Here is a 22,180-nt window from a genome sequence, read left to right as displayed (position 1 = left end):
CAAAGACGCAGATACATATCCAACAACATTCATAGCAGCATTATTCTTAATAGTAAAAAGGTGAAATCACTCCAAATGTCCAAGGACAGATAAATATCAAAATATGGTACATACATACAACGGAGTATTCAGCCTTAAAAAGGAACGAAATTGATAAATACAAAACATGGATGAGCCTTAAAAATGTTATGTAAAGTGAAATAAGCTGGACACAAAAAGACAAATATCCTGTGATTCCACTGATATGAAGTACCTAGAATAAGCAAATTCATAGACCGAAAACAGAGGTTACCAGGGGCAGGGAGGAACGGAGAATTATTGTTTCCTGTATACAGTTTGTTTGGGATGAGAAAGTTCTGGAAATGGATAGTGATGGTTGCAGAACAATGTCAATGTACTTAGTGCAACTCATACTTAACAGACGATTAAATAGGAAATTTTATATTTTTCTGCAATAAAAAATGAGTTAATATTTGTAACACACACATGAAAAATATTACAGAAGGTGTTTAAGTAAATGGGGGTATAAATAAAACAAGATTGACCTTGAGTTGAAAATGTTGAAGCAGGGTGATGGGTACATGGGAGTTCATTAGAATAGTTTCTCGATTTTTTAAAAAGATTTATTTATTTGAGAGAGGGGGGGGGGGAGAGAGGGAGCATGCGTGCACGAGCAGGGGGAGGGACAGAGGGAGCAGACTCCGGCTGAGCAGGGAGCCTGACACGGGGCTCCGTCCCAGGACCCTGAGATCATGACCTGAGCCGAAGGTAGATGGTTAACTGACTGAGCCACCTAGACGCCCCAGTTTCTCTATTTTGGTATAATTTGGAAAGTCCCAAAACAGAGTTTAAAATATCTGATACTGAAAAAAATCAATTTAAGAACATAGCGAATTAGTGTGAAGTGAGGAACTATTGTTTGAGTGATTACAGTGAATAGTGTAGAATACTAGGATTACATATTTTATAACATAATTATGTATTATAATTACTACTTAATGATATATAAGAAGTTATTGTGCTAGACCCCTGTGTTTCCCTACCAGGAAAAGAGGTAACAGGTGTAGTTACGTGAGACCGTGTCACTTCTCTTGCTGTTGGCTGGTTAGTCAACTCGCACCCCTGGAACTCAGGATCTCACAGCAAGTTTCCATTCGGCAGTCCATGAACACCTCTCCCCCAGACCCATCTGCCAGAGGTTCTATAGCAAACTGGCAACAATGCTCTGCAGTAGCTCAGCTACCTCCATGAGCACATTATAAACACAAACTACTTTAAGTCGGCCTTGGTTTAGATCACAGTACTGACTTTCAAAACACTGGCCACAACTGTCAACAGCATTTACCAGGAAAACCATAGATTAGCAAGGCTGTTGACTCACATACTTTGTGAATATAAAACACCATTACATTTTGTTATGAAGATTACAGCAGAATTCTGGATAGTTGCATAGTGAAGACACTCATAACCTAAGTATTAGTCTGGTTGGGGTAAAAGTTACTGAGTCAAATTTAAACTTGTTCTATATAGTGTTACCATGATATTGAGTCCCGACTGCTTTGCAAGAAATTCACAAGGAAGCCTTGGGTTAAACTTGTACATGTGTGAAATAGAAAACTGCCTTTACTCACAACTCATGATTAGAATGTTTGCGTACAAAACTAACTTACTGGAGTTGTGACTCACACTCCAGTCTTAGAAGAGCTAATTCCTTCTCTGTGACTGCACTCATTTAATAACCACCTGTGTCTGAATGGCTTGATTTACCAAGACTCTCTCCTCTGGTCTTGACTTTCTCCCTATAGGCCAGGATATGGAAATTAACTCTGTGATCACAAATTTAATTCTAAGTATCACATATACAGATGTCCTTCTACACCAGGTGGATATTAACAGCATTCCTTTTCTGAACTGTGGCCAATATAAAAAAGACAAATATATGGAAAAACATAAACCCAGTGGGTCTCTCACTCCTCTCCAGTATTTGAGACAGTGTACAAAGATTTAACCTACTGTGAATTTCCTGAAAGCTAGTTGTCTGGGTGGTGTTTGTGGCTACATTAGCACAGGCTTTTAGCTTCTTTAAAGCAGTTAAGACAAAGAACCCAATAGAAAAGAACAGGCAAACAACATGACATAGTACACAGAAAAAAGAAATTACAATGGTCAATAAAACATGAAAGCATGTTCAACTGAGACAAAGAATGCAGGCTGTCATTTTTTTCACGTCAGATTAGTAAGTTTGATGGAGAGAAGAAAAAAACACACTCATACATTTTTCATAGGAGTTTAAATTCATTTTTGCATGGTAACATTTATTAAAAGTTACATAGCATACACCCTTTGACCTATCAATATTCACTGCGAAGAATTTACACTCTGGGTATACTTGTCAAAGTGTGTGTGGTGTGTACTGATTTTCACGTAGTGTATTTTGTAATGTCAAAACATGAGAAATAAATGAGTGTTAGGAGCATATGCAGATCATAGAATGTTACCAGACCTGTTTAAAAAAGTAACATGGAAATGTCAAGATAACCAATTATATAGTGTACCACCTTTGTGAAAACTTGAGATTACAAATATATAATCAAATATAAAGATACAAAATTGAATATAAACTGAATGCATATATATGAATGTGTATATGTATGCAGCTAATATTTTCTGGAAGGACACACAAAAAGCAACAGTGGTTAAATTTAGGGAAGCAGTGGGTAAGTCTTTTCACTTACATTTACATTTCTAACTTGGGCACCAACTCTGCTTCCCTTTCCCCTCCTTGCTCGCCCCAGTGAGAAAGCGGCCATGCAAATCCGGAGTTTGCTTCAGGAACCCACTGAGTTCAACATCTGTAAACAATCATCACCGGAAGGTAAAGATCAATGGTTCTCAGCTCTGATGCCACACTGGGAGGCCTTAAAAAAATACTGGTATCTGGGCCCAAACCCAGACTCTGACTTAATTTGTATGGGGTGCATCCTTGCAGGGGGAGTCCTAAAAACTCCCCAGGTGATTCTAATAGGCAGCCAGAGGTGAAAACCACCAGATGTATCACTTTAATTATTCTTCAACGACAAGTAATGAACTAATGGGCTCTTGATCGAAAGAATTAAGCGTCTGAGACCATAGGCAGAGTCCCCAGCAGTACCTGCCCACATTAGGAATTTGAGGCCTAAACAAAAGATGTAACAATACGCCACACACCACTCCTGCTGTGTGAATGTTAATGACAGTGGGTCCTGTTTGCAGGGATTGTGGACTATGCTAGTTTACTTCCTCACACTGTTTTTGTTTTAAAGTAATAATTAGTTTAAACACCACTGTCCTCCCACTAGCCTTTTACAAATTTGACTTAACAACAAAAGATAGATATCTCTACCTAAATATGATACATACATGAAAGCCCATGTTGTTGTTCTGTTAAATTTTGTTAGCTACATTTTCAAACAATCGTATTTTGACAATATTTTCTTAAAGGATGAAAAATATGTAAGTACTTCCAAAGAATTGATATAGCAAGCAAATTTACTATTCCTGTGACTAACTTTCCTATTAAAAGCAAGGTAACAGCCATATAAAAGATATATTTTTGCAAGAATATAGCTAACTCAAAGGACGGGAAAAACAGCAAATTCCAGAAAGAACTGCTACATAAATATTCACAAACTCAGACATGCTCTACATTGTGGCTATCATTTAAGCAAGGTTTCTTTAGGCTAAATGATTTACAGAAGAAAGTCTCTTCTTGAGTGTAAAATACACGTACACACGCACGCACACACTCTCTCAAGATGAGCTCAGTTTTTAGAGTCTTAATGGAAACTGTCTTGGTCTCCTGAACAGAACTTGTAATTAATACAGATTTTAAAATGAGCTCAACTTGAGGGTCTTCAGTGGACAGTTTCAGTTTCCAAAATATAATCTGAATATAGAATTCTTTAAAAGTAGTATCTGAAGAGTTAGCCATCATATATATTTTTATTTTATTACAAGATATTTTAAAATTTGGGCAGATACAATTAGGACAGAAAACCAGCTTCATACCAAAAATACACTTTCAATTACTTTATCAAGCAAATAAAAACAAACTTCATTTATTTGCTTTTTCTAGAAGTTAATGTACAGTAAAAATTTAATATTGTATATGAAAGACATGTAATTAAGCATACATACAAAAGAAACATGTATTGAATGTTCAGAAACAAAAGTAAAAATAAATAGCAATGATAAAACTTTGAAAAAAAATAATGCACATTTCAGTTGTGGAAAATATGATTCTTAATTATATATACATAGTTATACTTAATAGAAAGCCATCTCTTTAAAATTGCACAAACAAGGGACCAATAAAGCGTAATTTTTATGGCATGTAATACTATAATCCCAGGGCAGTTTGCTGCTTACCTCCAGGACATAAAACACTTAGCTCTTAATATAATGAAAAGTATCTGTACTGTTTGAGAAAGATTGTCTTCCTCAACTCTCACTAACCTGTAGTAATCCTACAAAAGGCTGTACAGGAAATTTCACAAAAAGAAATATTAAACAATTATTGTGCCCACTCCATGCTGACTAAGCAGCCAAAAATGGGCTTCAAAGTAAACGTGGTGGAACATTTAATATTTTTGATGCTTTTTTATACTAAAGATCATTTCTTTGTTCTGTAAAAACACTGCATTTAACCATGATTGGCAATCTCAGCACAAGGAAAATCCTGACAAAATGGATGGAGAGTTTCTGCTTACCTTAATTCCATGAACAAAATATTTTAGGAGATAAGAATTTATAGAAAAGAAACATTAATGATCAGTTCACTTACAACTTATCAGGAGCGTAATTCCATTTTTTAAAAATCCTGTTTAAACTTTTCTGTAAGAAAAGCAAAGGTAACATTTCCATTTGTATATGGCACGGCCCTCACTTCAGAGAAAAATACACTTTGGGAACCAGAAAAAATTGCACAAAGGTTAAGGGCAACCTGAAAAGCTCTTGGTGAAAAACACTTAAGTCCTCTAGGGTAATAAAAAAATATGTGCAGACTTAATTACAGTATTTACACTTCAAAACAGAATCATGAGTTAGCTGTTCAGCCGTTCAGTAAGAATGATTCTAAGGAATTTCAAAAGGTGTGGTAAGTGCGCCCACAGTACTTGTGACCACACTTGAATGCATAGAATACAGTAAAGATCATGGTTCTTCAGTCTGTCACCTGTCATATCTATAAAACAAAAGTGTTTCCATTCTGAAAGCTATACAACCACAGGACTGAACAAATATTTTTATTTTCTCACATAAAACAGACTTTAAGTACTACTGATTTCACTCATTTGTTCGACAACTTGTCCTAAAATTTCATCAACCACATCAACGTCATAATTCACTTGCTGAAGATCGAGATCAGGTACGATCATGGCCAACAGCTGTCCTACGTTAACTCGAAGAGATCGAAGCTTGAGGCTGCAAACACAAATATTACGTCTATTAGATGAACATTATAACACAGTTTAATATTCACGTGGGGCCTCAAATTTAAGCGAAACAAGAATTCACTTACTTTAATGATCTGTGATTTAACTTAATAATTAAGTATCTCTTGGTAAGTAGAGTGTTTTTCATAAACCTAGTGGCTCTGTTTGGTTCTAACTAATATGATTTTAACTTGCTATTGGAGAAATCATGGACTGCTAAAATACATATAATTACAAAGTGTTATTTATAATATAAAATATTGTCACCTGGAAAACAGCAGTGATATACTAGTGAGAACACTGGTTTACAGAGTAAGAATGCATTTCCCTGAATTTCAGCTTTTGAAGAAAATAAAAACTGACCTGTTTTCTAAAACATGTTCTATGAGATATCTACCCTTGTGTGAAAGAGAAATGGTTCTGTGGTCAAGTAAGCTTACAGAATTTTGGGCTACATAATTTTTTTTTAAAAGATTTTATTTATTTATTCATTTGACAGAGAGAGAGAGACAGCCAGTGAGAGAGGGAACACAAGCGGGGGGAGTGGGAGAGGAAGAAGCAGGTCCCGGCAGAGGAGCCTGATGCGGGGCTCGATTCCAGGACCCTGGGATCATGCCCTGAGCTGAAGGCAGACGCTTAACGACTGAGCCACATAGGCGCCCCTGGGCTACATAATGTTAAACAATTTTTTAAATCAAGACTTTTCTGAACCTTTCACATATGCTAAAGTTCACTGATGATCCATTTTACTATGTGTTTATAGGGAATGGTGCTTTACTGAAAACACTGGGAATCCCTGGATTAGATGATCATTATCATTCCTTCTAAATTTATACACATGTATATATCTGAATATCAACATCCTACACTTTTTTTTTTAAGTCTAGATGGGACCCAAACTCACGACCCTGAGATTAAGACCTGAGCTGAGATCAAAAGTCGGATGTTCATCCAACTGAGCCACCCACGCACCCCAACACCCGAAACTTTTTGAAGACCTATAACCATTCAGCAGCCTTTGCTTCAAAGACTGAGTGAAACATGGGAACTGAATGTTAGTTGCTCTTATTCTGCCCCTCTCCCAAATATAAGCAGCCCAAGTTTAGCTTAGATACTGATCTAAGATACTTGTCTGAAGAGGCAAGATGTTCATCCCTAAGTTGACAATGCACAGTAATGTGATTTAAAACCTGTTTTGTGAGCTTGGATTGTAAGATTCCATTGGTCCCTGGATAAAAGTTTACATCATTCCCACTCCAGCCATTTTTTTGTTTAAGCTTCCTCACTCATCTTTGACCAGAGGCCCATGGTTCAAACACTTTTCTGCTTTGCTTTCTAGAAGTTGTTATCCATCCTATATCCTTACCAAGAATGTCCCGAATTCTTGTAACCACAAACTATCTGAAAAGTACATAAAAGACTCGTATGACCCAGTGATCCTCTTCATCTCATTTCCTTTAAGTCTTTTGATTGTCCCTAGCTAATTTTCCTATCTACGGGACCTGCCGCAGATTCTTATTTTTAGTGTACAGAACAGCACTGTCCAAGAGAAATACTGTGAGCTCCATACGGAGTTTAAAATGTTCACACAGCCACGGTCAAAAGCAAAATGCAGCTGTAAATTGAATTGCAGTTCTATATATTTAACCCAGTGTAACTAAAATATTATTTCATCACAAAATCAAAATACTATTATTGAGGTATTTTACATTCTTTTTCTTACTAAGGCTTCAAAATTTTATTTTTTATTTTATACGTAAAGCACATCTCAATTCGGACTAGCTAGATTTCAAGTGTCCATAGCCACATACTCCTATACTACTTTGGAAAGCACAGGTTTAAAAGATCAGTTTAAATAAATAAATAAATAATCGATCATCAGTTACCCAAACGTCAGTGAGAGAATTATCTGAGATTGTTTAAAAGTTTCCAATTTAATAAGCTGCCCTGCGGGCCAAGCATCTTCATTTTTACAAGCACCACAGATGTTGTGGTTCCCATTGTGAGAAACACCACTTGGGATTTTCTTCTGACTGTAACCCTCTAGACTTTTATGTACTGCTCTACTCCATCTCCATGAACAGCTTTACTGAAACCCTTCAAAAACTTAACTTAAAAAACAAGGTAATAATATAATTGATGTCAAGTGAGGATGGTAGGAGATGATTTTTCAACAGCAGTGCCTTTTAGGTTTGAAGTCATGCTGTATGAGCAGGAAGAATTGCCCAGTTTTAGGCTTTAGTGACTACTTGCGGATGGTAAGTCATCAACACACCAAGAGCACCACCATCCCTTCCCACCTGAATGTCTGCCTCCCCCACGCTCAAAATCAAAACAAAACCCCAAGCCCATTTTATATATTACTAAGATAGGGTATTGTCTTGTTTTACAGAACTTCTTCCTACTGATCACCTGTACTACAAGCAATTTCTAGTAATTTTGTGATTACCTAAAAGTTGACATTGGGGATGGCATGTAGTAAAATGAGGACAGAAAACCATAAAGAAATGGCAAGTACAAAATTAAAAGAAATCCAGGTGAAAAATTAAGTTTCATGAAATAGTCCCTTGTCTTCTAGTCATGGCCAAATTCACCACGTTCTTTGATATCTAACTCAATTTGCACTTTTCCCCATGTAATATTACCTTTCTCCATCAGTGTAATTTACAGACTCCTCAATGTTACTTGAAGTTGAAACATCTGCTCCTAACTGCTGATTTGTAGATTTTAATTGTTCAATTTCAGTTTTCAGTTCTTCACATTGTGAACGGATTTGTGATTTTTCCATTTCCAGTAATTCAACCTGACAAAAAAAAATCATAACTGTAAAATTAAAATAAACTTAAAAATTAATAAAAATAAAACTTAAAAATACTAATGCTAAAATTAAACTTAAAAATACTAATAATGACAAAGTACAAATTTAAGCTAAGAAATGGCGAAAATCCTGCTTGATGAAAATTACCATCAAAAGAGGGCAAAAAAACCTACCCACAATAGCTTTCTGTAAACAAAGCTTCATTTTAGTTTCACCTCCACGTCTTGTCACATTCAAAGAATATGAAATGTTAATTACCACTTGACTGTAAACAAATGGTACCAAAAACTGGAAAACCAAGATAAAAACGCCTAAATTACATCGACGTCACAGTGGCTTTCATTTCTTGCGCATTCATCACCTCTAAGTTATAACCGAAAGCTCATATGGATTTTTATATATTTTGTCATCTAACTCTAAGCCAATACATCAAGATGAATGTTTGAATGAGCTTCCAGAAGGAGCAGTACAGCACCATCCTGTTGTTTCCAAATTCTTTGGAAGAAAAACCCTATCAAATACATTAATACAATTATATAAATACATGTTTCTAAAAGGGGCTCTCCAAATCTGAATGGAGGGTATACAGGGGCTACTACTGGTCTCCTAACATCTACCATTTTTCTCCTTCCTTCCTCAGTAGAAGGACCCCTGAATAAACACTACACCATATTAGCCAGGTGACTAAGTTCTGACGGTGGAATATCAGCAACTTTTAGGAACCTCGTCCCTCGTCTTTCCTGCTGCTTGGAACATATATAATATGAGGACTGGACCTGGATGCCACCTCTGACCATAATGGCACGCTGAGAAGCGAAGCAACAACGCAGGAGCCTGTTGTCTTGGATGCCTGTGGAACTGTCACGGTTCTATAGTGTTTTCTGTCACCTGCCAATGGACCTAATCATAACTAATACAGGGTGCATCTATAAAATGAGGACACCATCACCTACCTTGTACGGTTATTGCAAGGTCTATTACTAATGGATGTGACGTTCCTTATATTTAGCAACTGACTGGCTCAGTGGGAATGAGAACAGTATTTGGACCAGGACAATCCTTCATTACACAGCAATTTCCAGTATGCTACAGGAAATTACCATACCTGGTCACCACCCATTAAATTCTAGCAATGCCCATCTCCTCAACACACATTTATTTCCATGTGCCCCAGGAGGACCAGTCCCCAGCTGAGAAGCAGCAGGGCAATACATAGTCAATACTTGGAAATATTAATTTATTCCAATCTAGCAACTGGCAGTTCTTTGTGGTTTAGACACCGTGGGACTCCGACTCTCACCATGCGGAATCACACACTCACCTCACTTTTATACTGGTCCCTCTCCACAGTGCACTTGTCCAGCTGTCTAAACACGTCATCAAGCTGCACAACCATTTCGTCCACTTCACTTTTGCTCTCATTACTGGCACACTGACTGCATTCAACCTTCACGTGCTGCAAAGCACTACACTGTTTTTTCAGCCTTTCTATTTCCTCCAAAGCTTGCCGATACTGAGACACCACATGGTCTGGACTTTCAGATTTGCCATTAATACTTTCAAGTAAAAACACAGCATCAGTTTCGGTAGACTGATGGCAAGTTTCCTTCTTCACGTATTTGTCGTTCATTTCCAGTATCCTCTGCTGTAACACTTTGATTTGGTCAGTAAACATATTACACTGTCTTTTATAATTTTCTCTTTCTTGGGTAACTAGAAGCAGCTCATTTCTCAGTTCATTTAATTGGCAACTAGCATCACCCGCAGATTTATCAAAGGTTTCCTGGGTTTCCTGTGTCTTCCCTTCGGCTTCCACACAGGCTGGCGGCACGGCAGCGTCATTTCGCGCATCTATCTCATCCTCAAGCGCTTCTTCCTTTTTAACAACTACACTCGGGGCTTCAGTCTGGGTGGCCGCAGTAGTGCCCTGATCACACCTGGATGATGAGATGCCTGATGAACCAGTCTGGGCACAAGGTTCCTTATCAGCCACAGGCTCGACCTGATGACCACTTTGCTCAATGTGACTCTGTTCTGACTTCACTTCGATGTCATGATCTACCGCAGGTTTGGGAGTACTGTTTTCTTCTAAGATGATGACATCTTCATCATCATCATCTTTATAAGCTGAATTTTCAAATGCTTGATTACTCAACCTCCGAGTCTTGGCATTCAAAATGGAGGAACGAGTAGAAAGTCTCCGCTTCAGGCTGGAAATAAATTTAATATATAAAAAATAAGACTAAAAAATACAGAAATGAACAAAATAGATGACCTTGAAGTAATCAATCTTGAAATTCTAAGAAATGTCCGTGCTCATTTAAAAAAATGGTTACACAGTAGTGCTCGATTTAAGGTAGAGAGGACTTTCTCCTGTACAGCCAAGGAAACAATTAGACTACTTAGCTTGCTTAAAAGTAGCAGCTCTGCATACTGCCAAACATCCCCATCCCTTCACTTGATGTCCTCTGGGCACCTCAATATATACACGGCCAAATGGGAATGCCACCCACCCCCCAGCCCTGGTTCTGCTCCTTGTGGTCCAGCGCTTAGGGAAGGGCTCTGCTGTTCCCATCTGCTCATCATAATATTTATCAATGCTTGATGATCAGAGGTGAGCCACAAACCAAACCAGTACACCCTATCCTTCCATTTTCTTGGTATTGAAAACTGCCTCATTTCCTCATCAACTCAGTTTTCCGTGAATTTACCACCAATTGATACTTTTGGCCTCCCTAAGCGGGTTAGCTGCACTGGTTTGTTGTTTGGGCCCTAAGTGTGAGCCCTCCCCTCCCCTCCATCTCAGGAAAGGTTCTTCTGTTTCTTGGCTTTATTCTCTCAAATCGAGGGGGCACAATCTCCAATAAAATCTTGAGAAACTGTACACAGGACCTAAAAAATGTGAAAGGTTACATGATGAAAGTGTCTTTACTCACTTCTCAATTTTATTGCTGGCTTGGTTTTTATATAGACTTCCAGGTTGGAAATTACTTTCTCAAACTTTAGAAGCAACATTCCATTGTTATGTACCATTTGGTGTTCCTGGCATTCTGATTCCTGATCTTTTTGAAGGTAACTTGTGTTTCCCCCTCCCTAAAAAAACTATTTTCCATGGTGTTCGAAAACTTCATGTTTCTTAGAATGGATCTTTTTCCTGATGTTTTTGCTGTGTATTTAGTGGAAGTTAAGTCATACTATTTTCTCCCCTTTGTTTTTTCTGATATCCCATCCTGAAATTCCCTTATTCAGATGTTGGCCCTCCTGTACACTGTCTTTTCCTTTTTCTACCCTCTACCTACTTACCTTTTCTAAGAAATGTGTTTGTTCCACACCCACCCACTCCCAGTAAATCCCTCTATTCCCTAGTGATCTCTGTTTGTATACCTAGTGACGTCTGCCTATCTTTACATTTCAGGCTGAGACCGACTAGAAGCAGTGAGGGCTGGCCCTGTGATGCCAGGGGTGTTCCAACTGTCAGCACCACCCAGGGTTTTTCCCCTGGGGCCCCCATGAGGGGAAGTACGGTGGGAAGAGTTCTCATCATTGAGTACTCACTTTCCCTTACCCCTCCTCTTTCAAAACAGTGGTTCACCCACATCTTCAGCAGTGAAATTGCACCAGAAGGAAAACATCCTACCTCCTGACAGAGGAGGAAAAGCCACATCACCAGACTTGGCAGGTTATGAAGAGGTCTAAAGAACTACTCTTCCTTAAACTCTCAAACAAGCCTCCTGTTCTCACCCATTTTTCTGCCTTAAGAAGTACCCAATACTTCTGAATTTGGAGCATGCCTGGGTTCCATGGAGTTAATCACTTAACTGGGAGCTGCCCTATTATTTTTCTTACAAGGCTAATTCCCATGTCTTTCTCAAGACTTAGTTTAGGTGCCACCTTTCCACAGTCTTTGGCTTTATTTAAAGCTTATATTAAAAAAAAAAAAAAAAAGCAAAAGAGCTTGTATTTTTCTCAAGTTCAAATTTCAAATTCTTCAGGCTTTAAAAATTAATGAAAAATTTCTCTATTTTCTTCTTCCACTTGGATGGAATAAATCACTTTAAAGAATAAATTCCAGGGGCACCTGGTAGCTCAGTTGGTCAACTGTAGGACTCTGGAATTCAGCTCATGTCAGGATCTCAGGGTTGTGACACTGAGCCCCCGCCCCCCCCCCCGCCCTGCTGGGCATGGAAACTGTTTGGATTCTCTCTCTCCCCCCACTCTCACTCTGCCCCTCTCCCTTAAAAAAGAAAAAAAAAAAAAAAGAAGAAGAAATTCCATTATCTTTTATCTGTAAACTTCACAGACTTCACTTTTTCTTACTTTGTTTGGAACCATCTTTAAGAAGAAAAGCCAAGAACATTAAGGGGACTATTTAAAAAAAATTCACACAAGTTCTTGTGTGCTACACAAGTAGCAATCCAGCCCCAAAACAAGCCCCTAAAAGGTAGGCTGCAAACAGCAGACTATTTCAGAACATGCCCTCCTGATGTATATATGCATAAAAGCAGTTATTTCTAATCCTTTTGGAGGTCAAAAATCCCTTTGAGAATTTAATGACGGCTACAAAACCGCTCAGAAAATCCCATCCTATCATCTCAGGAAACCTGGTTTCAATGTTTATCTTTTAACAAAAAAGACCACGTGTAGTCAGTCTGATTCCCTAGTTCACTGGCACCATGTTTTCTTCTCCACCTGTATTCATTCTGTTCCCTCTGAACAGGCCGTCCGCACAGAGTACTGCTTTCAGAGTTTCAGGAACCAAACCAAGTACTATCTCATCCCAAACCTTCCCCGACCATTCCAGTCAAGAGAGCTAACTGTTCAATTTACATATCACTCATACCTTTCTTTCTCCAACCACTCATCCAAAATACCCAGCCTGCCACAAGCAAAGAACTCCTGGGTCACACTTTACATTATAGTGTTGTACTATTAATTGCTTTATGTTTTTCTTAAGATACTGGTAATTTTAAAAGCAGGAATTTCTATACTATACAGAATTTCAAAGGGGTGAAAATTTGATCAGATTCCACAATGAATACAACTGGAATTTTAAAAATTGATTTAAGTGGGTGGCATGAGTGGGGTGAGGTAAGTTTAAATAATAAAAGTAAATTAACTTATCCTTAAGACTTTTTACATGCATATATAAACTACAACTTCTTAGAAGTGCATTACTGCCACAGAAGTGTCAAGTAAAGGCTCTGTTCAATATTCATTCCCCATTGGAAAAACATTTTAGCCACTGACTTGTTGCTTTCAGGTTCAGACTGGGGTGAACCTCGATGATTATTTATAAGTCTTGTTGCATAAGTATTTGCCACTTCTGAAAGATGTCCTCTTGGAACACTTTCCTTCACAGGAGAAAAGCTTTGACCTGACACGGGGGTTGTCCGAAACAAGAGTTCAGCATTAATCTGTTGGAAGAAAAAAAATCGACCTTAAAGGACTTTTTTTTAATGTGCCATGCCCCAAAACACGAGATATTCTTTTCCCTTTGCCCCGTATCCCAAGAAACATTGAAAACTATCCTAACCATGTAAATTCTTTAGGCTATACTAAAGAGCCACTATCAGGCCAATAAGCCAAATCCAACCTGCAAGTGAGCACAATGGTTTTGCATTTTTAAAGGTGTAAACAAAACAACAAAACGAAAAATACACAACAGAGACTGCATGTGGCCCACAAAGCCTAAAATACTTACTATCTGGTCTTTTACAGCAAGATTTACTGACCCTATACTATATAGGACTTACTAAAATACAATTAAAAACTTATATTTTTAAAAGAAAGAAACAGAAAATAAAGTCAAAGATACTGCCTTTAGAATAAGCCCACTATTCCTTTTCACCCCGTTCTGTTCTCACCTCCAAACCCTCAGCCTTTGCCCTAAGACAACATTTCAATGTAACTAAAAGCAAACATACACATCTGCAGCAGACCAAAACTTCCTTACACAAGAAGTACAACCGCCTACCCATATACTCAGAAAAAGATCCTTAACACCACTAAGCACTAAGAAAACGGTCAACAAAAAGAGAAAAACACTGTAGCTTTGGTCCAGGTTAGTACTAGAACATGGCTCCCCAGGGCTTCCTGTGAATTTTTCCTTAACTGCCTATGTGACAGAAAGATTCATTTTTTTTCCTTTTTTTGGTGGGGGGGGGGCGCAAAGGGAGATGGGGAGACAGAATCCCAAGCAGGATCCACGCACAGCACAGAGCCCAACTTGGGGCTCCATCTCACAACCCTGTGGTCATCACCTGAGCCAAAACCCAGGGTCAGACGGTTAAATGAATAAGCCACCCAGGTGCCTGGCTGGTAAGATTCTTAATGCCTGCCTTTCCTCAGAAGATGCCCAACTAAATAATAAAATTGAACAGTCTGAATGAAGTTGTTGGGCTAGGAAGGCAAGGAGGGGCATAAGAAAAGGAGTATGTGAACTGAATGAACAAAATCACTTCAATTTGTTATATAAATGCTAAGTTTTAAAACTATTTGTTAAACTAGCCACTACCCAATAATAATACACAGCTATAAAATGCAAGGTTTCATTAATTACCCGAGGGATCATTTCCGGTTGTCTGATCCTGAATTTTTCCTTGTCTCTAAAACAAAAAAGGAAAAAGAAAAAAAAAAAAAAAAAAAGACGAAAAGTGAACAGATTTAAATTTAATTATTATTTTTCAATGTTTCTCAATGACATACTTGGCATTTCACTACTGAGTCACTCACATATGTACACTGAACTCTGCTTCAGTTTCATTACCATCAGTGGTAAACCCTTAAGCAGGGAAACACTTTCTACCTTTTACATCAGTAATGCCCTATATGTCTGCCTTAAGCTTTCCAGCCTCACCAGCATTATTCTCAGACCTCTGAGCGAGAACATCATACACGCTTCTAATTGGTCTCTTTACTCACAGTCCTGCTGCTGGATTTAACTTCAAAAACTGTGCACTCTAAATCAAAACCACCTGGAAGTTCTGCATGCCCTGGGCCTCTGTGTGTGGACACTAGCCTATAGGTCACCAGAGTTGACTAGCCTTCATTACCCAGCTTCCTCCTCCCTCCTCTATTCTCCATCATGCCCATTCACGTATTTGCTCTGAAGCTGAATGAATCAGTTTCCTGTACATCTGCATGTAATCCATCCTTCAAGGCCTATTACACAAATATCATTCATGAACTTTCCTGATCCAGATTTCCCTTCCCATCCCCACCCAGAAGTCTTCTCTCCTTACGGACTTCCCAACAGGACTGGATCCTACCTTCTATGGTACTTGTCAACTTCTCATTGGTAATGCGCATGTCTCACCTTCCCTGTTAAGACTATAAGCTCCTATCAGGCAGTACTCATTTATGATTCATCTGTGTGTGGCCCAAAAAGACAAACTATTCTGTTTGCAAACTATCTTGCAGATAGGGCAGGATAAATAGCAGGTGAAAAAAGAGCAGGTATCTGAGGTATAAAGTTAACAAAAGCATCTGATATTACACATCCCCATCAAAATCTTTTTGGGGGTCATAATCTTTTCTGGGTTGTACTAGCTTGATCTTGGAGAAGCATCAAACTAATGCTGCACACCCACCACCGTTAATAATTTGGGCATTATTTCCCCGCCAATCACTAATACAACACTCACTTCTTTTTGTAGGTTTTTTCATAAGTAGGATGCACCAAATCCTCATCCTCAGGCTCTTCTGGAACATCACAATTTCTAGTCAGAAAAATCACATGGGAATAACACGTCACCAGCGCCTATTCATACATCTTAAACAGTTCTTTCTGCCTTTCCAAAAAGGGTTCTACCAACTATATGGTACCTGAACTGTGGGTCAGGGTTATTGGAGCAATACCATTTTTCTGGAAGTTGATCTATTCCATCTGGTAATTTTCGCCACTTTAGACAGGAATCACATTGAACCCATGTCTGATCAGGACGTTTCCTGTAACAAAATGATGTAATATTAGTATGAAAATGCAGATGCAAAGTATACCTCATTAGATCTTCTACATCATTTCTACTGCAAAATGCCTTTATTATTTAACTCTGTTCCTGAAATGCCTGCGATATAATTATTGTTGTGCAGCTAGTTAAATTTTTAAAAACAACAATTCTGGTTACCTTCAAAAGGTTAAAGCTAACAGGCCAATTTAAACAATGAGACTTAAAGGTCTTGTTTAATAGCATACTATTCAATTTATTCTCTGGTAATAAAAACGCAAACAACTTAAGAAAAGATTCCAAATGCCTTGCTCTGAAATTTATATTAAGTTAGCATTTGCAATGTCCAACCTAGTATATTTATGAGCACAATAAAATACTCAAGTCAGAAAATAGACAAGCTATTGTTATTAATTTAAGCATTTTTAATAATTCTATTACACTTTCAGCCTTTACCATAAGCATATCTGAATATCTAAAATTTGTATATTCCTTTAGTTTATAAAATGCTTTATAGTTTTATCATTTGAAAATTACAATGACCCTAAGAAGAATTTAGGGATTCATTTAACATTTCACTTAACAACTAACAAGTCATTGAATACTGAATACTTCACCTTAATGCCAATAACTTTTTAAATCTAAATTTTTAAAAAAGCATTTACATAGTTACATGAACTTCAAACAACCCAGAAATTAATTAATTAATTAATTTGTTTGTTTGTTTATTTATTTATTTATTTATTTATTTATTTTTAGAGAGCGGTAAGGGGCAGAAGGAGAGGAAAAGAGAGAATCCCAAGCAGGTTCCAGACCCAGTGCAGAGCCTGATGCAGGACTCAGTTTCACTACCCTGAGATGATGACCTGAGCCGAAATCAAGAGTCGGTCAACCTACTGAGCCACCCATGTGCTCCAGAAATTTATAAAGTAAATACAAACCCCTTGTTTCAGGAGCTTAACACTGTTCATTTTTTTAAACCCTGGCAGAATTTTCTGTGCTTGCAGAATTATGCATGTGTATATGGACACTTTAAAGAAATAAAATGGGAAATACATTGAATTGCATCTTTTTTGTTCCTCATTATACATCTTGGTCATCTTTCCATCAGTACACAGTTGTTATTCATTCATTCACAATATTGGTACTGTGTGCTACCACGTTACTGAATGCTTGTTAGGCATATTTTTTAAGTCTTGTAACTCTAGGAGGTGAGTGCTACCACTGTTCCCATTTTTACAAGCAAAAAAAAAATGGAAGCTTACAAAAGGCCAAGTAACATGTTCAATGTCACATCATTATTTAAGCAGAACTAGAATCTAAATTCAGGTCTGGCTTTAGACCCGTGATCCTAACTATTACACAAGACCAGAGTTTTCAAACTATGAAATGCAACCCATTAATGGATCATGAAATCAATTTAGTGGGTCAAGACTTTTATTTTTTTAAATGAATTAAGTATCAGCATGCAACATATGGATAAATACTGCTTCGTGAATCTTTTGTGTGTATATATAAATGTATACATTCACTGGCTCATTTCACGGTGTGCTGATTGGAGTTGTACAATTTACTTCATTTTTTTTTTAAAGAATTTATTTATTTATTTGACAGCGAGAGAGACAGCCAGCGAGAGAGGGAACACAAGCAGGGGGAGTGGGAGAGGAAGAAGCAGGCCCCCAGTGGAGCAGGGAGCCCGACTTAACGACTGAGCCACCCAGGCGCCCTGCACAATTTACTTCTTACTCTGGCTTAGTTCAAAGTTTGTGTAGAACCACTATACCCTTCAGTATCACATCTTGATATCAGAGTTGGTTGATATTTTTTAATGTACTTACTGAATATCTTCAACAGGCAAATTTAGAGGATATTCTGCATTTTTCTTCACTTTCATTTCATTCCAGTAATCATTCAGCTTTTCTCCTAACGCTGCTATTGTCAGTCTAAAAAAAGTAATCAGAACCAATTTAAGGAAAAAAAAGATAAAGCTCAAATCTTTGTCAAAAACACAGAGAAAGTACAAATGACTTAGTAAGGATCTTGTGGACACTAGAGGGGAGGGGAGATTGAGGACTCCCAAAGGTACAGTTAGTAAAGAATGCTCTAATGGCAATTTTCTACAAGGACATTTTTAAGTTCCCAGAGCAGAGCCAGGATCATCTTTGAAGATACAAACAGTACTATTTTATGTCCTCTGTTGAGAAAGTATGTTGCAGACCAATTAGTGGGAACACCACAGGCTCTCTGAATTCCAACCCCAACTGATAAACTTATAAGCTTCAATTCAAATTAGAACTCAAACTTTTAGTTTATAGAAGTATGCAATCATCACCAGCAAGGATATTTCAAAATAGCTTCTGTCGTACAATTAAGACTGTTACTTTCCCCCCCAATAAGATATTAATAAAAAGCAAATCAGTGGGACCTAAGGCCACACTTCAGCAATCATTTGAGTTAAGCACATACTGTGCCAGAACTACACACACACAAGCTACAGTCAGTGTAACACTCTAAACTGAAAACAATCAAGACTTCAAAATTCAAATATCAAGACTTCAAATTCTACACTGGCAGATGAACCAGACACTTCTATCCCCACCATGATCTCCCACTAATTTTTTCTCCACTATTACATCACATGTAAGTGTCCAAATGAGAATGAATCTTCCTTCCCAAACATACCCTCCCTGTATTTCACTTTTTCAAGTCTTCTTCCTCTCTGTCTCTCATCACCACTGCTCCTTAGCCCAAGAGACTGAGCCCATTTGTGTTGAGAATATACCGAGGAGTGAAACTGCAGGGTCATGGGGTGGGCACTGATGTTTGGTTTTACTCAATAATCTAACAGTCCTCAAAACTGATCGATTTTCATACCCACCAGCCATGTGCAGGGGCTCCAAATGCTCTACATCTTGCCAACATTCTCTGTCTTACTCATTTTAAATAATTTTTCCACTTTGCCCATTATGATCAATTCTTTTTGCATCTTGTTTTAAAAACTTGCTTACTAAAGGTTTTGAGAATCTTGTTCTCATTTTCTGTTTTTGCCTTTCTTATTTAGGTCTAAAATCCATCTGGTATTGATTTTTTCTTCATTTGAGGTAGAAGTCATCTTATCCATACAAACAGCCAATTGACCCAGCATTTTTGGAAAGATGATCATTTTCCCACTATACTATGATGTAATCTTTGTCATAAATCAGGTAACCAAACGTATAAGTGGGGGGTTATTTTTGGCTTCTCTATTTCAATAGACTGCTTATCCTTTAATTAATACCACACTTAGTTACCATAGCTTTACAAGTATTGGTATTTAGTAGGTTAAGTTTTCTTGCTTTGATGTTCTTTAATGATTGTCTTAACTATCTTGGAACTTCTGACTTTTCACACAAAGCTTAGAATAAGCCTATTAGTAATATCAACAGCCATACAAACTGGCAAAGATTTTATTTTTTTAAAAAACTGGAATTGTAGTAAATTATTTTAGAGAAAAATGGACATCTTATAATAATTCAGCCTTCCAATTTTTGAACCTGGTATGCCTACTTATTTGGGGCTTAAATTTCACTCTACAATATACAATATTTCATAGTTTTCATTGTATATGCTGCATATTTTAGTTACTCCAACGTTCTTGATTTTTTTTTTGACACTTCTCATGAAATTTTTAAATTTCATATTCTAGTTTTTAGTTGTTGGTAAACAGAAATACAATTAATTTCTGAATACTTTTTATCCAGCAACCCTAGAATACATACCATTAAACTTGTTCCTTTATTATTTCTAGATTTGCAGATTATTTTGGACTCACTATATACTCAATACTTATTATCTTGTACAAAAAAGTTTTATTTCTTCTTTTCCAACCCTTGTAACTTTTACTTCCTTTTCTTTCCTTATTATACTGTTTATTTCCTCAAGAACAATGGCGAATAGCGGGAATCCTTATCTCATTTTCAACCTTAAGGGGAAAGCTATTAATAATTCACCATTAGGAATGATGCTTGGTGTTTCTGTAAATGCTCTGTATTGCTAATATGCCCTTCTATTAATGATTTTGTAAGTGTTCTCTTTTTTTTCCTAAATTACAAATGGGCGCGGTGCCTGGGTTGCTCAGACTTTGGCTCAGGTCACGATCTCCTGCTTAAGATTCTCTCTTCCTCTCCCTCTGCCCCACCCTACCCCCCACCTCCACCCTACTCACTCGTGTGCGTGTGCTCTCAAATTTAAAAAAAAATTACAAACGGGTGTTGTGATTTATCAAGTGCTTTTTCTGTACCTATGAAAATAACCTTACGGTTATTTTTCTTTTCTAAACATCAATGTGATGAACTACTTTGATTTTGGAATATTAAAACGTCATCTTGGAATATAATCCAATTGGTTTTAATGTATTAATTATCCTTTTTACATAACACTAGATGGTATTTGCTATTGTTTTAATTAAAATTTTTATATCTCGATCATGAGACACATAAATTCCCTGCCTTGTAATATATTTACACGTTCACTACAAAAGTTATATGCCCTCATAAAGCCTTTAAGATTGTGTAAGATTGTGCTACTTCCTTCTTAAATGTTTGAATGTGGGAAGTTTTCTAAAAATTGATTCAATTTTTTTAAAGGAACGTGCCATATCATCTAAGACGGTAAAAAATTGCTCATGCTATTCCTTTGATGATTTTGCATCTGCCTCCTTTTCGTTTCTGATCTTGATGATTTCTGTTTTCTTCTTTTTTCCCCTTTTATTGCCCCTTTACTAATCTTATCAAAGAACAAACTTCGGGCTTTTTGATATTCTTCAGTTATGAACTTATTGTCTATCAGCTCCAAATCCAGTCTTCTTTGCTCAGTTTTGTGATTCTGAAGCTTGATCATGTAAACATTTATCCTTTGGCAGCCTGAAGAATGCTGAACTGGATTAACAGGTCAAAGAACCTGCTAGGTGACAGCAAGACACTGTTCTTCATGTTCTGGTACGTATTATTATTATTATTATTATTATTATTATTATTATTATTAGGGAGCCCAGAGGCCCCCAGAGGAGCTCCAGCTGTGCTCTCTAGCCACGCTCTGCCCTCCAGCAGCCCACAACGTCCAGCAAGAGACCAGTTCCAGGGTGCCCACATCCTTGGGCAAAGACAGGTCCCTCTACAGAACAGCTGCAGCCCACCCACAGCCTCTAGCAATAGCAGGTCACATCTACAGACCAGCACTGGCCAGGCCTTCTTTTTCTGGCAAGAAACTTGCAGGTAGCTTGTTCCTATGTTTGTCATGACCACTACAAGATCTGAATCTCTGACTCTAGGGGCAGGAGGACCTCTCCTAGTTCCTAGTCCTTTTCAACCTTGAGGGAATAGTTAGTCTTTCATATCTGCTAGTTATGCGCACCTACTGTCCTCTTTCACCCCTTCTAGTAATCAACCTCTAGTATCCTAGTTAATAATAGTAATCACCCTAATTCACTAGTAATCATCCTATTATCCTTATTCCTTATATTAAATTATCCCTGTTCAACTAACAGGAGTAGCCTCTGCCTAAGGAGTGAACTCGAGAGTATATGCTGATTTTCTGTATTAAATGTGATTCCTAATTCACTGATTTTGCTCTTACCTTTATTATTTTCTTTATTCTACTTTATTTGTTCTTTATTTGAAAAAAGGGTCTATGACATTATCTTTGTCTTTATCACCAATGTTCACATGACTTATGCATTCTACTCCATCATATGTGCTCATTAGGGGAAAGTGTGCTTCCTAAATCTACAAGTGAAACTGATGGTCATATTCATTCTGTGACTTCTAACCACTTTTAAAAGATCGGAGTATTTCTGTCTAAAGTACACAGGACTAAATTACCTTCAAGTCCCCATCTAATAAGTACAAAGTTTCAGGATATTACACAGTAAGTGTTGACACCAAGAAAGCACGAACATCCTCTATTTT

At 37.5% G+C, this 22,180-nt stretch overlaps 1 protein-coding gene across 1 annotated transcript in view; it reads right to left on the bottom strand.

The window, feature by feature from the left end:
• Window positions 1–2,288: 2,288 nt before the first annotated feature.
• Window positions 2,289–22,180, bottom strand: part of MORC3 (MORC family CW-type zinc finger 3) — a 42,246-nt gene continuing 22,354 nt past the window's right edge. The window contains exons 10-17 of the mRNA XM_087861789.1: window positions 18,074–18,178; window positions 16,114–16,236; window positions 15,933–16,007; window positions 14,849–14,894; window positions 13,537–13,703; window positions 9,611–10,499; window positions 8,117–8,274; window positions 2,289–5,460 (exon numbers count right to left, since the gene is read on the bottom strand). Of these exons, the coding sequence (XP_087717915.1) occupies window positions 5,307–5,460; window positions 8,117–8,274; window positions 9,611–10,499; window positions 13,537–13,703; window positions 14,849–14,894; window positions 15,933–16,007; window positions 16,114–16,236; window positions 18,074–18,178 (1,717 nt within the window). The 3' untranslated portion in view covers window positions 2,289–5,306. The remainder of the gene's footprint in view (window positions 5,461–8,116; window positions 8,275–9,610; window positions 10,500–13,536; window positions 13,704–14,848; window positions 14,895–15,932; window positions 16,008–16,113; window positions 16,237–18,073; window positions 18,179–22,180) is intronic.

This window comes from Ursus americanus, chromosome 4, assembly GCF_024610735.1.
Source record: "Ursus americanus isolate L20-20 chromosome 4, mUrsAme1.1.p, whole genome shotgun sequence".
NCBI classification, from domain to species: domain Eukaryota; kingdom Metazoa; phylum Chordata; class Mammalia; order Carnivora; family Ursidae; genus Ursus; species Ursus americanus.
This window is presented reverse-complemented; position numbering and strand designations above follow the sequence as displayed.